General features: G+C 46.4%; 1 protein-coding gene across 1 annotated transcript in view; it reads right to left on the bottom strand.

Annotated features, from left to right (window-relative positions):
- Window positions 1-4975: 4975 nt before the first annotated feature.
- Window positions 4976-13706, bottom strand: part of shank2b (SH3 and multiple ankyrin repeat domains 2b) — a 167484-nt gene continuing 158753 nt past the window's right edge. Inside the window, exons 19-23 of the mRNA XM_067234428.1 lie at window positions 13011-13031; window positions 11187-11311; window positions 10537-10648; window positions 7684-10114; window positions 4976-5848 (exon numbers count right to left, since the gene is read on the bottom strand). Of these exons, the coding sequence (XP_067090529.1) occupies window positions 5317-5848; window positions 7684-10114; window positions 10537-10648; window positions 11187-11311; window positions 13011-13031 (3221 nt within the window). The 3' untranslated portion in view covers window positions 4976-5316. The remainder of the gene's footprint in view (window positions 5849-7683; window positions 10115-10536; window positions 10649-11186; window positions 11312-13010; window positions 13032-13706) is intronic.

Raw genomic sequence — 13706 nt, forward strand, 5'->3', positions numbered from 1 at the left:
GGACTGCTGGAAGAGGATGGGGTGGGTTTTTTCTTGTTTTTAGTTTCTTTTAAATGTGTGTGTTTTCATTTCAAATAAAAATAAACTTATATTGACCCCACACTAGCTATTCTACTTGTTGCTCTTTACATATCTATAGTTCTACATTGTGATTTCCTATCCTGTTTGAGCACTGGTTATCCATATTTGGTGATCCTGAAAAGTTCTTATCCGGATCAGATTGATACAATCCGATGTTGCTTTGAAAAACTGTCTCAAAAGTAAGATGGATTACGTGATCACGGATCGCAAAAGAAAGGATTACTAAATCCGGATCAATTTTATCCGGATTGAACCTTTTGAAAAACCGGGCCCAGGAATCATTGTGGTGAAAGATGGAGGATATGCCCAAGTGAAGTGCATGCACCGTGTTGGCCAAAATAGATATTTCTGGCCAGCCGCGAGGACAGCGTTTGGTATATGTTCGATGATATCTTAAGATTGATTCCAGCTCTTGTTAGAGTGACAGCACGGCACGTAGAAATACAAAAAGACATCTGGTCAAAACTTGTTGGGTAGACAGACAGGAATGGCACAGCAGATGCAATATTAGGCTTTTGTTAATTTTGTTAAGGCCAAACATGTTCAACATATTATTTGATTGCGATGTCATTTCCATACACTTTCATGTTTTGAAAAAATCTATTTGTTTACATTTACATCCGCAGTATCATCAGATGATGTTTCAATAAATCTTTTTCCAAAATATTCTGATTCATCATGTTGAATTAAAGTTTATGAATATCCCATTTTAACTCCATTACACTCATAATTGTAACTTAAACAGGCAGTATAACTAATACGGTAACTGTTGTCAACCCTGTTACTGAGGGGTCAGCCATGTTACTTGTATATTATTCTAATATATTTATAAACTGTAAAGACAATTGTCAAAGAAACTTACTTTATTTGTTACGTAAGAGACCAGTAAACCACTCCAAAAATATTAGGATATTAATGTCCTGTTTCCACAACATTTTCTTAAAACAGAAAGTGCTGGAACAGTGTCAATTGTAAATAAACATCATCATCCATGAAAAAAAGTAAATTCCTCAATATGTTCACGTTACAAACACACTTAGTATAACAAGGGGGAATTTATCTTTCATGGTATATTAGATTTGTTCTAAATATGGATGTGATTGATGTGTCAGTAACAGGGTTGACGAAACACACACATGCATGTTGATTATATGTGAAAAGAATAAAAATAAAAATTGCCTAAGATGGCACCACACATTTTTCTGAGAGGTAAGGATGTACATTATGCAAATACAGGCTTAAAAACTTTATAAACTGTACTTTAAAAATCAAACAATAATTATGGGAAATGGCACGTTTTTGTAGAACGACCCCGAGATGAATACATTTGTTTCACAATAGCAGCCATAGTGAGAGTACTGAACTAGGATTAGTAGAGCCGAGAATTACAAGGTGAGGGTGGAGATGTGTATACGCTTGGGAGGGGGTAGGTGGGGATAGGGGTTTAAATCGAGATTCCTACTCAGAGATAATACTTAATATAATACTTACCCTAATATAGAATTTCTTAGATGGAATCAGAGCCACAGCTTTATATATCATAAACTGACACTAGAGGGAAGTATTCCTTCATGGGATTCACATTTTAAAAGTGTAGCTATGCATATTCACATGGCCATATACACAGAAGGCACAACCAATCAGGAAATATTGTGCAATATGATATTTATTTCCTCCATTACATTTTGGTTTCCATACAAGAGCATTGTTGACCTAGAGGGCAAAGTGCAGTCACAAATACTTATATTCCTTTGATCTCAATAATCTGCTCTTAAAAGTAAAATGATCTGTAGCACTAAATTACAGCAACATAGATAGAGCATGAAAGTAAGTTAACAAAAAATAGGTTGACAGTCTGTTACTATGGAGACTTAAACAGGAGCGGGCACCATGTCTGGATTCGCTGACAACCTGCATGTTTACAGAAACCTCATCTCAAGCCTGTTTCCGCCCGCTCACCTACCCACTGTGTTCCTGCTATGGCCCCTCCCAGCTGACCTGGGACCAGCCGGGGACACAGTGACACTGATAACGATGAGCTCGGTGTCAGTTTCAGACGGGTACCGAGGGTGTTATCGTCCGTGCTGTGACCTTTGACCGTTCCACACAACCTGACATGGCCAGGGATGCTGGTTCAAGTACTCAGCAATCTTAAGACCTGGATCCCAGACACAATCACCCAGCGCTGACCCCACCCCAGTAGCTATCTGATTAAATACAGAGACAGAGATCACTCCACCTGCCCCTTCGACCCCAAACTCCCCATCCCTGGGGCAGTCTTAGATGGTTCTCTCAGCCAGCCTCCGGATGTAACCCCACCACCTTCCCCCCAACTCTGTTGGATGAGAACCAGGGGTTGTTTCTGGACCGGGTTAGGGGCCAGGTTTGAGCCTCCTGGATGTTCCGATGCACTGTGGGACCAGACAGCATCACATTACAAACACAGCACCCCCTGCAGGTCATCCTGTGTACCACATCAACAGTCACACCCTGTGGCTTGTTAGATTCCTCTTGGTCAGAATAGTGTAAAGTTTCTAAGCAGATAGTGTATAAATTTACAGCCTGAGAATCTCTTCTTTTTTACACACATGATGCACAAACTATGCAATATTAATTTAAACCAGCATTAAATCACAGAGGCTTAGTAATAAATACATGTGACTATCGGTTGCTAAAAGTTTCAAATATGCTCTAAGGAATATGGATTAAGTCATTTATATAAATTTCAAAAATAGAGAGAATGATATCCTGTTACATCATTTACGTGGATAAGAAAACTAAAAACAACTTGAGACAGAATTAATATATTATATTGCTTCTTAACCGTATCTTTCTGTCTCTCTCTGAATGCCCTCTCTAAGTATGATAGCACACATAATAATATACCCTTTCAATAAATATCTCTACATCATCAAAATATACTGTGCCCGTGATTCTTAACATAAGATCTTTTTCCAAACGTGCCCTCGACGGTGAATACTGATGAACCTGGTAATAAACACTAACTCTGTATATTCTACCTATTCCCAATAGAGTCGTTAATGTCGTTACTCAGTTGGTCCACATCACAGTAACATCCCTCCCCTCCCAGTAAGACCCCCACCCCTCCCATCCTACACTGACACGCTCACATCCACCTCTACAACAAGACTAATCTAATGTGTACTGTGCTCTGAAATGAATATTCAACAAATGTTTTAATTATAGCGTGGATTCTCCTGACGTCTTTGAGAGGTTTTTCATACATTAAGGAGGTGTGGTGAGTTCTGTACTGTACGCTGGAGAGAACTCAATGGGAAATATCAAGTTCTACTTTCAGATCTGGAGCATTTACTACATTAAGATATGGTCAAACACTTGAGTATGTTTGATTGTGTTACCTACTGCAATGGAACCATTTGATCAGTCCTGTTAGCGCCATTTTTGAGACAATAAAACACACGGAAATCACTTTCATGTAATGGATCTTTGTAATTGATCCAGATCTGCTCCTTAATCCATCCATGGAGATCCAGATGTGTTTGGACCTATGTGTAGGGCTGTAGATCCTCTGCCTCTCCGCAAGATAGTGGGAAAACCAACACGATAGTATATATATATATATACTTTCTTTTAAAGTGAGAAACTACAGGTTTATAAAACTTACTATAAGTTAGACACCAGTAGGACTACTAGTGAAGTCCACAAACAGAGCACTCGATGCAGACCTGTCAGTGTGTATCAGAGTGTCACTGCAATATAAATACCTCATCTCTAACACAAGAAGTTCTCTCTAGATTGGACGTCTTCTTGACCACTACCCTATTTGTCTTCATTATTATCAAACACAACCAAACACCATCATTAAATAAGGATTTCAATAGTATCATACACAAAACACAGGAGCAGAAAAGTCGAGCCAGTTGACCTACTGTTGTATCTTCGTTCTCAAACCTTTCTTATGTGTTGTCAGAAACAGTGCATACACTTTAGTCGAAGTATTAAAGTAGTCCATTACTTGATTGCTCCTTGGTTGTTCAGGTTTACATCCACCATACTCTGCAGCAAGCTTAGGGACCTAATGATATGATGTATTCTAAAACTTACTCCTCACTTCCTTCACAACTCTCCTCTATCTCTAACAAAACAGGAAGGGTATATCAGTTATATAACATCTGCTTCACTTTGCCTTCCTTATGAGTGGCCAACCATTTTGTTTATGCTTGACCAATTCCTCTCAGAGGACATACAGCAGGAGGCAGTGAGGGTGTAGAAGGATGATGGTTACAATTCTGATGGATTGCCGGCCTGGTTCTCTGCCATGCATGTTTTGAACACCAGGGGGAGCAGTTGGCACACGTTTTAGCTTCCTGCGGAAGACGCAATGATTCATATGTCAAACCTCAACTGAACACAACCGATTTTTTACAATTAAAATATACAGAAAAATTGTGATGGTGATATATAACTAATGTGAACTTCTCATCTCTATACCAGTTCAGTGATGAACCTGGTGTGTCCTACATAGCTAGAAGAAATGGGCAAGGTCTTAAATGCAGGGTTCTCCAGTATAGCCTGCTACCTCAGGAATGTGTAGGACAGAGGGCCATACCACACAGATCCCTAGTTGGGTCCCCTGGAGCCCCAGTGTAAACCCCTCGTTATTCCTGATAAGCTATTCCACCAGCTTTCTAGCAAAGATAGAGTAGAAATCTTACAAATCTTCAGCAATCCTTTTTTTGATTTGTTTTTGCATCCAAACAAGGTGGATTATCAAAAGTTTAGTTTTTCTTTCAAAACTCCCATAGCGACGAGCTTCTTCTTTTGATTCTGACTGTATATTCCACAACATAAGGGTTTCTTCTCCTGTTGTAGCCTTCCTGTTCCTGTTCCTGTCACCTGGGACCCTCCCCCTCCAGATGAGGAATGTTGTGCTTATCCAGGAACTGCAGGGTAGCCTGATGTCACACTGCCTCCTGTACTGTACGTGTATATGAACTCTTAAGCATTAGAATAATTATACAGTTCAAACTGTATATTTTCAGGTCAGTCAAAACAAAGGGTGACGACGGACGGATCAAAAGTAGAGAAGCTAGTGGTGAAGCAGTGGTGTGGTGCTGGACGAGTAGACCCCCATCCCCTTCATCCTCATTCCACCATCCTTCTCTCCTCCTCCTCCTCCTTCTATTCCTGTGTGTCTCATCTGTCCAGTAGCAGCTCTCATTATCCTATTCTCTCCTCCTCATCCTGTAGGTCTCATCTGTCCAGTAGCAGCTTCAGAGCTCTCTCAATGTTCATACGATGGCCCACGCGCGTCACGCCCAGGTCGATGAGGTCGTCCTTCTGCAGGCTGGGCAGGTGACTTCCCTCAATGTCGTTATCCATGAAGGCGTCCTTGTGTTCTGCCAGGTTCAGGCTCTCCAGCCAGTCCGCCACATCGTGCTTGCTCCACATCAGCACGGGCTTGGTAGCAAAGGGCTTATTGGAGGGAGCCTGTATGAGAGTGAGCGGCGAGGGGGAGCGGCTGCGTCCCATACCCAGGCTGAGGGGGGGCGTGGGCAGGCCGAACACGTCTGTTAGGGTGGGGGAGGTGGCAGAGGAGACAGGGAGGGAGGAGGACGCACAGCCCAGGCCTGAGTCCGGGGGAGAGAGGATGGGGCTAGGGGCATGATGGTGCGAGGGGCATGGTGGGAGGCTGGAGGGAGCAGGCGTGTTTTGACTCAGCTGGGAGAAGGTGACGGTGGTGTTACGCTGTGTTCCTGAGGACAGGGACACACACTCAGGACCCCTGCAGAGAGAGATGGGGAGAGAGACGGGGAGTGAGAAAGAGAGGGAGAGAGTGAGGTGAAGAGAGAAATGAGAGGAGGCAGGCAAAGAAGAGAAAGAGGAAAAAAAAGGTAGATGTGGGATGAGAAAGGTAGAGAAAGACAGAATGGTGGATAGAGAAGAATGGAGAGAATATATTGGTCAGAAAATGTCAGGTGATGTAACAGGGCTGAAGACAGAGCAAACCATAACAGTATAAATGACCCAGTGTGACAAGCATCAAAGATATTCCTCATCTAGGCCAGTGAATTTTTAACTACGCAGTAAACAGCTTCTAATTCCATCCAAGTCTCCCTCCCTCCCTCGCTCTGTCCAGCACGAAAAGATGGATGCTGCATTGTGCTTTGATGTGTGATCTCCAGTGAAAGGAAAAGAGAGTACATAAAAGAGAAGAGAGGACAAGAGAGGAGAAGAAAGTAGAGGAGAAGACAGGGGAGAAGTTAGGAAAGGAGAGTTCACATGACAGGCCTGCTGGAGCAGGCAGACTCTCCCTCGGCCCTCAACACTGACTTGTGCAAACACTGCAGATACCTGTACCTGTGTGTCTGTGTATGAGTGTATGTGTGTTGGAGAGGGAACAAGAGAGTGACAGAGAGGGAGAGAGAGAGAGAGAATGTGGGATGGATGGAGTTTGCAGCAGGAAAAGTGGAACATCTATCCAGAGAGATAAAAAACCAGCACAATCTCTGTGAAGTGAATGTGATTTCTCATGTGTTGACTGAGTCTACTCAGGTTGACCTGATCTACTTCAGCTAACATACAGACGGATGACCCCTCTCCTCCGTGCTACTACAGACTAACCAGCTGAGAGAGACTGGTTATGGGTAAGCGTGGCAGACCACAGCTTTCCATAATGAATGAGGGAGCCAGTGGGGGAGGAGGAGGGGGGTGATGGTGGGGAAGAAGGCTGGTGATGGTGGGGCAGGAGGAGGAGGAGGAGGGGGGTGATGGTGGGGAGGAAGAGGGGGGTGATGGTGGGAGAGGAAGTGTGTGAGAGAAATGCTGCATCAGATCTGGAACTTCTGATCTGGTTCAGGTACTTGACCACACACACACACATGCACAAACAATCAACTTAGCAACACACTGTAAATCTATCTGAACTCTCTTCATCTCTCCATCTCCTCTACACGCAGCAGAGACTGACACAATGGATTGACAGGACGAACAGGAGAGCTAACCTGTAGAGCTAACCTATATGGTTTTCACAGGACAGATGACGGAGACATGTCACACACAGACACACACAGTACACACTCTCACACACAGACACAATAGCACACACACAGTACATACAACGCCCCAATTACACAGAAACATGCATACCTACACACGCACGCACACACACACACACACAGGACTATGGTGACACACACAACTAACCCCGTTCAGGAATACCATGTCTCCCACTCTGATAATCAGACTGACGTCATCCAGCCTGCTCTCAAGGCTGCTCTCATTATCCGGTTGCTAGGCAACACTTTCCTTCTTGGTCAGAACACACAGAGAAATGCGTACATACACATGCGCGCACATACAGACACAAACACATATACGCAAACACACACACGCAATCATACATGTGCATATGCCCTTATAAACATGCGCACGCACACAAACATGCACAGAAACACATGCTCATATCCACAAACACACAAGGAATCACACACACACATGCATACGGACACACATGCAACCACAAACAAGCACAAACACATACAAACATACACAGATATATACCAACATTTTTCAATGCCTAAATCCCTGAGTGGTGAGTGAAGAAGAGAAGAACAGTACCTGGATCCAAACACTGTCCGTGTCCCTGAGTCTACGCCCTCCCCTGACTTCACTGTTCGCTCTTTGTTGCCATGGTCCCCCAGGGCGGCCTTCTGCTCGCCCACCTGGGGCTCACCCCACAGCTTGGACGTTCTCTGGGTGGGCGTTTTAGGGGGCTCTCCCGGGGGAGGGGGGGGAGGAGGTGGGACAGAGGGGGGCGCCCCCAAAGTTCTTAGGTTGTCCTCCATCAAGGCTTCCTTGTTGTAAAGTGCGTTGCTCTTGTTGGCCAGGTGGAAGGGGGTGGCGTGGCTGGGCTTGACCTTTGGCTTGGAGGCACGGTCCACTAGGAAGGCCTGACCGTCTGCGTAGACCGTGCAAGTGTCCAGGCCCTCGCCGCCCTCTGAGGAGAGAGTGGAGATGCTGGACACGGTGGAGACAGTGCTGGTCGTCTCCAGCTGAGGGTCTCCACTGCTACGGCTATCCACTTCCTCAATCCCAGAGTCGCTGATTGGTTCGTAGCTTTCCAGGGGGGCAGGGGGGAAGCTGGGAGGCATACAGTTGGTGAGCACGGCAGGGCGCTTGATGTCGGTGTTGCCCATGGCGGGGTGGGGGTAGAAGGGGCCGAGGGAGGTGGCTCTGGAGGCATTCTTGTTCTGCTGCTGTTTGAGAAGCTCAGCAATGGCACCAGCCTGCTCCTCGGGGATGTCAAAGCTGTTGGCAAACTCCAGGGGCGGAGGGAGGGGGTCCCCAAAAAACTCCTCCTCGATGTCTACGGACGCCAGGGGGGGAGGGGGGATGCCAAATGGAAGTTTGACTGGCTCGTCCACCGAGCTGATGGTGATGATGGTTTTTCCGCGTAGCCCTGGGGGCCCTAGGGGCCTGTGGGGGTTGGGAGCCGGCGGTTTCGGGTGGACAGGCTGGTTGGGGTCCCGTAGCTCGCTGGGCGTGCTGTCAGGGCTTGCTGCCCCGTCCCTCTCCCCCTCTGACAGGCTGTTGTCCTCAGAGCGTGCTCCATCCGTGGTATGGACCATAAGCAGTCCAGCGGATTTCTGCTGCGACGTGTCCACAATGTCAATCAGCATCTTCTTCTTTTCCTCTGCCCTCTTTTTCTCCTCCTTCCCCAGGGGGTGCTCGTACTTGGAGTCCGTCTCATACTTGGCCTCCGTCATCTGCCGCCGCAGCCCTCCCCTCTGCCCCGCCCGGCCTACGGTCGCTGTGACGCTGGAGAAGCCGACGTCCATGTTGGCTCGGAGCTTGGTGTCGATGAAGAGCGGCTTGTTCAGGTCTGGTTTGGGGGGCTCGCTCTTCAGAGGGAGGGGCTGGGACTGCTCCCTCATGGCCCGGTCTCGGGCTGCCAGGGCAAGCGCCAGGGGGGAGTTGGGGTCCAGAGGCTTGCCTGTGACTGGGTGGACGTAGTTTCCCGAGGAGGAGGGTGAGGCAGACGGGGAGGCAGAGGGGGAGGAGCTGTAGGTCTTGGCAGGCAGGCTGAGGGGGCTGTGATGGCCCGTGCGCGTGTTCAGAACCTCTCTGACCATGGTGGGTTCAGGGGTGTTGAAGTCTGTCACGTTCCCTCCTCCTCCTCCTCCCCCGCTCCCTCCTCCTCTGGGGATGCTGAGCAGCGAGAAGGGCGGGGCCATGAGTCTCCGCAGACGTTCATCGCTGCTGAACATGCCCTCGTCGATGGACTTGGAGTGGCGGAGACGCGGGGCGGGGGAAGGGGGGGCATCCTCGTCCGTGGACCGGAACGACACAGAGTTCCGGTGGGTCTCCAGACGCCGCTCGCGCTCACGGACTGCGCCCGCCATGGCTGTGGCAAAGGGGCTGCTGGGGTTGTTCCCGTCATCGGGGCGGAGCTGGCCCGGGTGGTCCGGGTGGAGGCTGCCGGTCTCAATCTCCATACTGCTGCCCTGGCTGCTCTTCCCACTGCTGCTGGTGGATGGCTCCTTGATGATGATGGTGGGGATGGGGATGGACGAGCAGCTCTTCTCAGGGCTGTCCTCGATCTTGGACTGCTTCACCAGCATGCCCTTCCTCCTGGCAGGCTTGTTGGGCACGAACAGGCCCATGTTGCCCAGCTTGCCCAGGTCTGAGTAGGGGTTCTCTGGGATCTGGGCCCGCCGGTTGAGGAAGCTCTGCTGGGCGGTCATAGAGTGGTTGTTGTAGTTCTCCGACTGGTACTCCTCAGGAGGCTCTCGGTAGTATGTCCCCTCGTCGCCCCCCCTCCACTGGGGGTCTCCTTGCTCTGGGCTTGGTCCTTTGGGGGTGGAGTTCTGGGTGAACCCGGGGCGCATGTAGCCTCGGCCCTTAGGGGCGGGGGTGTTGTTGTAGGGGGGTGAGGGAGGGGAGATGGCAGGGGGAGGGGGGATGTCCTCGGAAGTGTCGGGCATGGAGAGGCTCCTGGTGAACTTCAGCATAGGAGGAGTTAGGAACTGTTTCTCCTCTTCTGTTATCCCTGAAAAGTAAAGGAAGAGAGAGAGGAAGAGAGGGAGGGGTCAGAGGAAGAGAGAGAGAGAGACAAGAATATCAATAGCTATAAAGAAGTACATTGGGCAACATTTTACATTACGGTTAAATTGACTACCATAGAACTAACTATACAGCTATCCTGTCACCTTCCATATGCTCTTGTGGCTAATTGGAAGCAAATACTGCATCAGTGTTCCAACATCTATTCGAAAGCAAAGCAGAAAAGTAAAGGCAGTTGTAGTAACATTCCCCAAAAAAGTAGGTTCAATAAGCAGGTGTCTAAAATAGGTTCAATAAGCAGGTGTCCCAAGCAGTGTCCACATACAGTATATTGTCCATATAGTGTATGTTGCCACATTCTGAATGTATGTTGCTATGTTCTGTGTATGTTTGTTGCTGTGTTCTCACCTATGGACTTCTGTCTCCTCATGGTGCCCTTGGGAACCCCCAGGTAGCCTGCTCGTGGACTTCCTGGTACAGGAGATGTCTGCATGCACACTTCCTGGCTTTCACACATTGACTATGGCGCACAGACACATGCGAGATGGAGTATGTGAAGTTAGCTACAGTACTCAGATTATATACGCAAATTGAGATGACTTCAATGATAAAAAAAATCTATTATTTTACAAAAACCTCAGCTCCCATTTTACAGTGTTGAAACCTGTCAGGCTCTTTTTCTTTTTTTTTCTTGTCCTTTAGTGGACACTCTTATCCAGAGCGACTTACATTTACATTTATTCATTTAGCAGACACTCTTATCCAGAGCGACTTACAGTAAGTACAGGGACATTCCCCCGAGGCAAGTAGGGTGAAGTGCCTTGCCCAAGGACACAACGTCCTTTTGCACGGCCGGGAATCGAACTGGCAACCTTCAGACTACTATCCCGATTCTCTAACTGCTCAGCCACCTGACTCTTCAGAAAGAGTTACCTACAAATCGGACCGAGGTAGCTAATCTGAAACCATGTCTGTCCTTTAATATTCAAATTACCTGACAGATCCTATATGGACACTGTTTAACTGGAACAGTTTGAATACAGACTGGTGGTACTTACATTTAACTCTGGGCTCATGGCAAAGCACCTGCTGGAAGGGCGGGGCTTAACGGCTGCCACCCTCATGTCCATGTTAGAGTTGTCCCACACTGGCTTATGAGGGGGCATGTTCTCATCCACTTTATCTGGAAATACACACATGCGCGCACACACAGACTACTGTCAGCAGACTGGATTGTCTTCTACATACTAACAGGCCAGGGTGGAAAATGTTTCTGATATATAAAATACTGTAGGTACATTTGATTTATCTCATCAGACACAGCAGGACTAGAATAAAGCTTGTTATTGCACAATAGAGCTCATGGACGAACCCCAAACGTGCATGCACAGCACATAAATCAAGTGTACCTCAAGTATGTTCCAAATATCTGAAATTCTTACTCCACACACTTTACTCAACCAATCAGAGAAGAGCCAATCAGCCAATGTCAGGAGGCCTCTCATAAGGAAATCAAACCGAGCAGAAAGGAAAGGGAGAACAGAATGTATCAGACACTGCCATTGGTCCAAGTCAAAGCCGTGCAAGCCACTCCCTAAGGACGCCATACCACTTCTTCTGGATTTCTATTGGTAATTGCAGCGGCCACTGCACAACATGCTAGCGGTTTATTTGTCTGTTTGTTTGACTGGTTATTTGGTTGTTTGTGAAGCTCCCATGCATGGGGCGGTTACTTAGAGTGACTTGAAAAACAATCCTCTTCCTTAGACCGTCATTATCAGAGGACAGATCATCTAAAGGAAGGAAGGAAGGAAGGTAATGAATAAATAAAAAATAAGAAAGGAAGGTAGGTAAGAAGGAAGGAAAGAAAGAATGAAGGAAGGATGATAGGAGAGAAGCGGAATCAGATCCACATACACTGTCATTGTGAACAACCACTCTATGGTTCAAGTTGCTACACAGCAATGATTTAAATCCTAATCTCTTGCTTACCTCCTATTGCTTGAGAGCAATGTGGCACCACACACATCATTCATGAGTACTGCATAACTCTCCCTCACTGGACCAGAGACGTGAGATAACTCTCCCTCACTGGACCAGAGACCGGGAGACCCTGGACTATAGGGCATGAGAGGAGGCGAGTGAGCGGAGCTGTAGCGGTACAGCTGCTCAGAGAGGCACAGCCTCAGTCAACCAGGTAGACCTGCTGCTATATTAGTAGCTCACTGTAACTGTATGCAGCATAATCACCATGGCAACACCTTGTTTGGGTATGAGTCAAAGCCTTAGTGTAGAGGACCATTGTATAACCAAGTTCACTCTGCATACACATAGAACACCCAAGAACAACTGACTAGAGCACACCTACCATTATTCAGTACTTAGTAAAAATAATTGGGATATTAAGACGTTTGGCTAAGAGAGGATTAGAGATGGTTTGAGGAGGATACAAAAATCCTGCAGTAAAACCGGAGATATCTGTTGTGTTTGAGCCTCCTCTCTCCTTCCTGATCTTGCATACATCTACAAAGAGGGACAGGAGGTTGAATAATGCATGGAAATAGCATTGCCCTTTCACACAGCACGGGCCTGCGAAGAATCCGGGACGTTCCGAGGAGTGTTCTGCTGTGCTAACAATTTTTTAAAAGCAGCTAGCTTCGCTGGGTTATTCTCAAGGTTATTATAACATGCTCTGAAACCCCCCATTTAAAAATCCCATAAAGGGTTCTTCTCATGAGTCATTAGTCCATAACACACAATATGGTATAGAAAATGTCCATGGGCAATATCATGGCATTATGAGTGTGACACAACCCTCGTGTAGCATTACCTACCAGGTAGCTCATATACACTAACATCTAAAACATTCACATCATACTCACCTTTTTTTTTCCTCAAGGTGGCTTAAAATAAGAGAATATACACACTTATAAAACATGTGATGATCTGAAAACATGACCTTTCAACACCAGCAATTATCCAAAGCAGACACAATATTGTAGCGTTTATCACTTGAACATGGAGCAACAACAACATTGTTTTTACAGTTGAATATCTAGAGGCTAAACCTTAGTCAACCTACAATACATCAAAGCTGCTACTCAATACTGCCACTTGACGGTACAAAGCCAGTTTATTCATAGATAACTGTAATCAATAAACTGAAATGAATAGAAGTGAATAGAAGCGCTAATCCAATGTAGTCAATGTTTTTGTTATGTCAGGCAATGTATGCAAGGCATATGACAACATGCAGTAGTGTGATATAGTACATTAGACTGGAACCCAAACAAACCGAGATATACTTGTTTCTCTTATCTGTAAGAATCACAAGCAGTGCTTGGAGGGGTGTATGGCTGCTGTTACCCCCAGAACTAATATCTGTTTTTTTCCCTTAAGGTCTGTACTGTATGCTGCAATCCAGGTTTGATTGAGTTACAGGTTCTGTTTATAAAAGTGGTCGATTATGTATTGCTGTCCTCCCTGATCAAACACTGCCAGACTTACCTCTGCTGTCTTTTTTGAAAGACACAGAAGCAGAGTAAATATAGCCATCTGATTAAATTAATTAATTAACA

Source organism: Osmerus mordax, chromosome 4, assembly GCF_038355195.1.
Source record: "Osmerus mordax isolate fOsmMor3 chromosome 4, fOsmMor3.pri, whole genome shotgun sequence".
NCBI lineage: Eukaryota > Metazoa > Chordata > Actinopteri > Osmeriformes > Osmeridae > Osmerus > Osmerus mordax.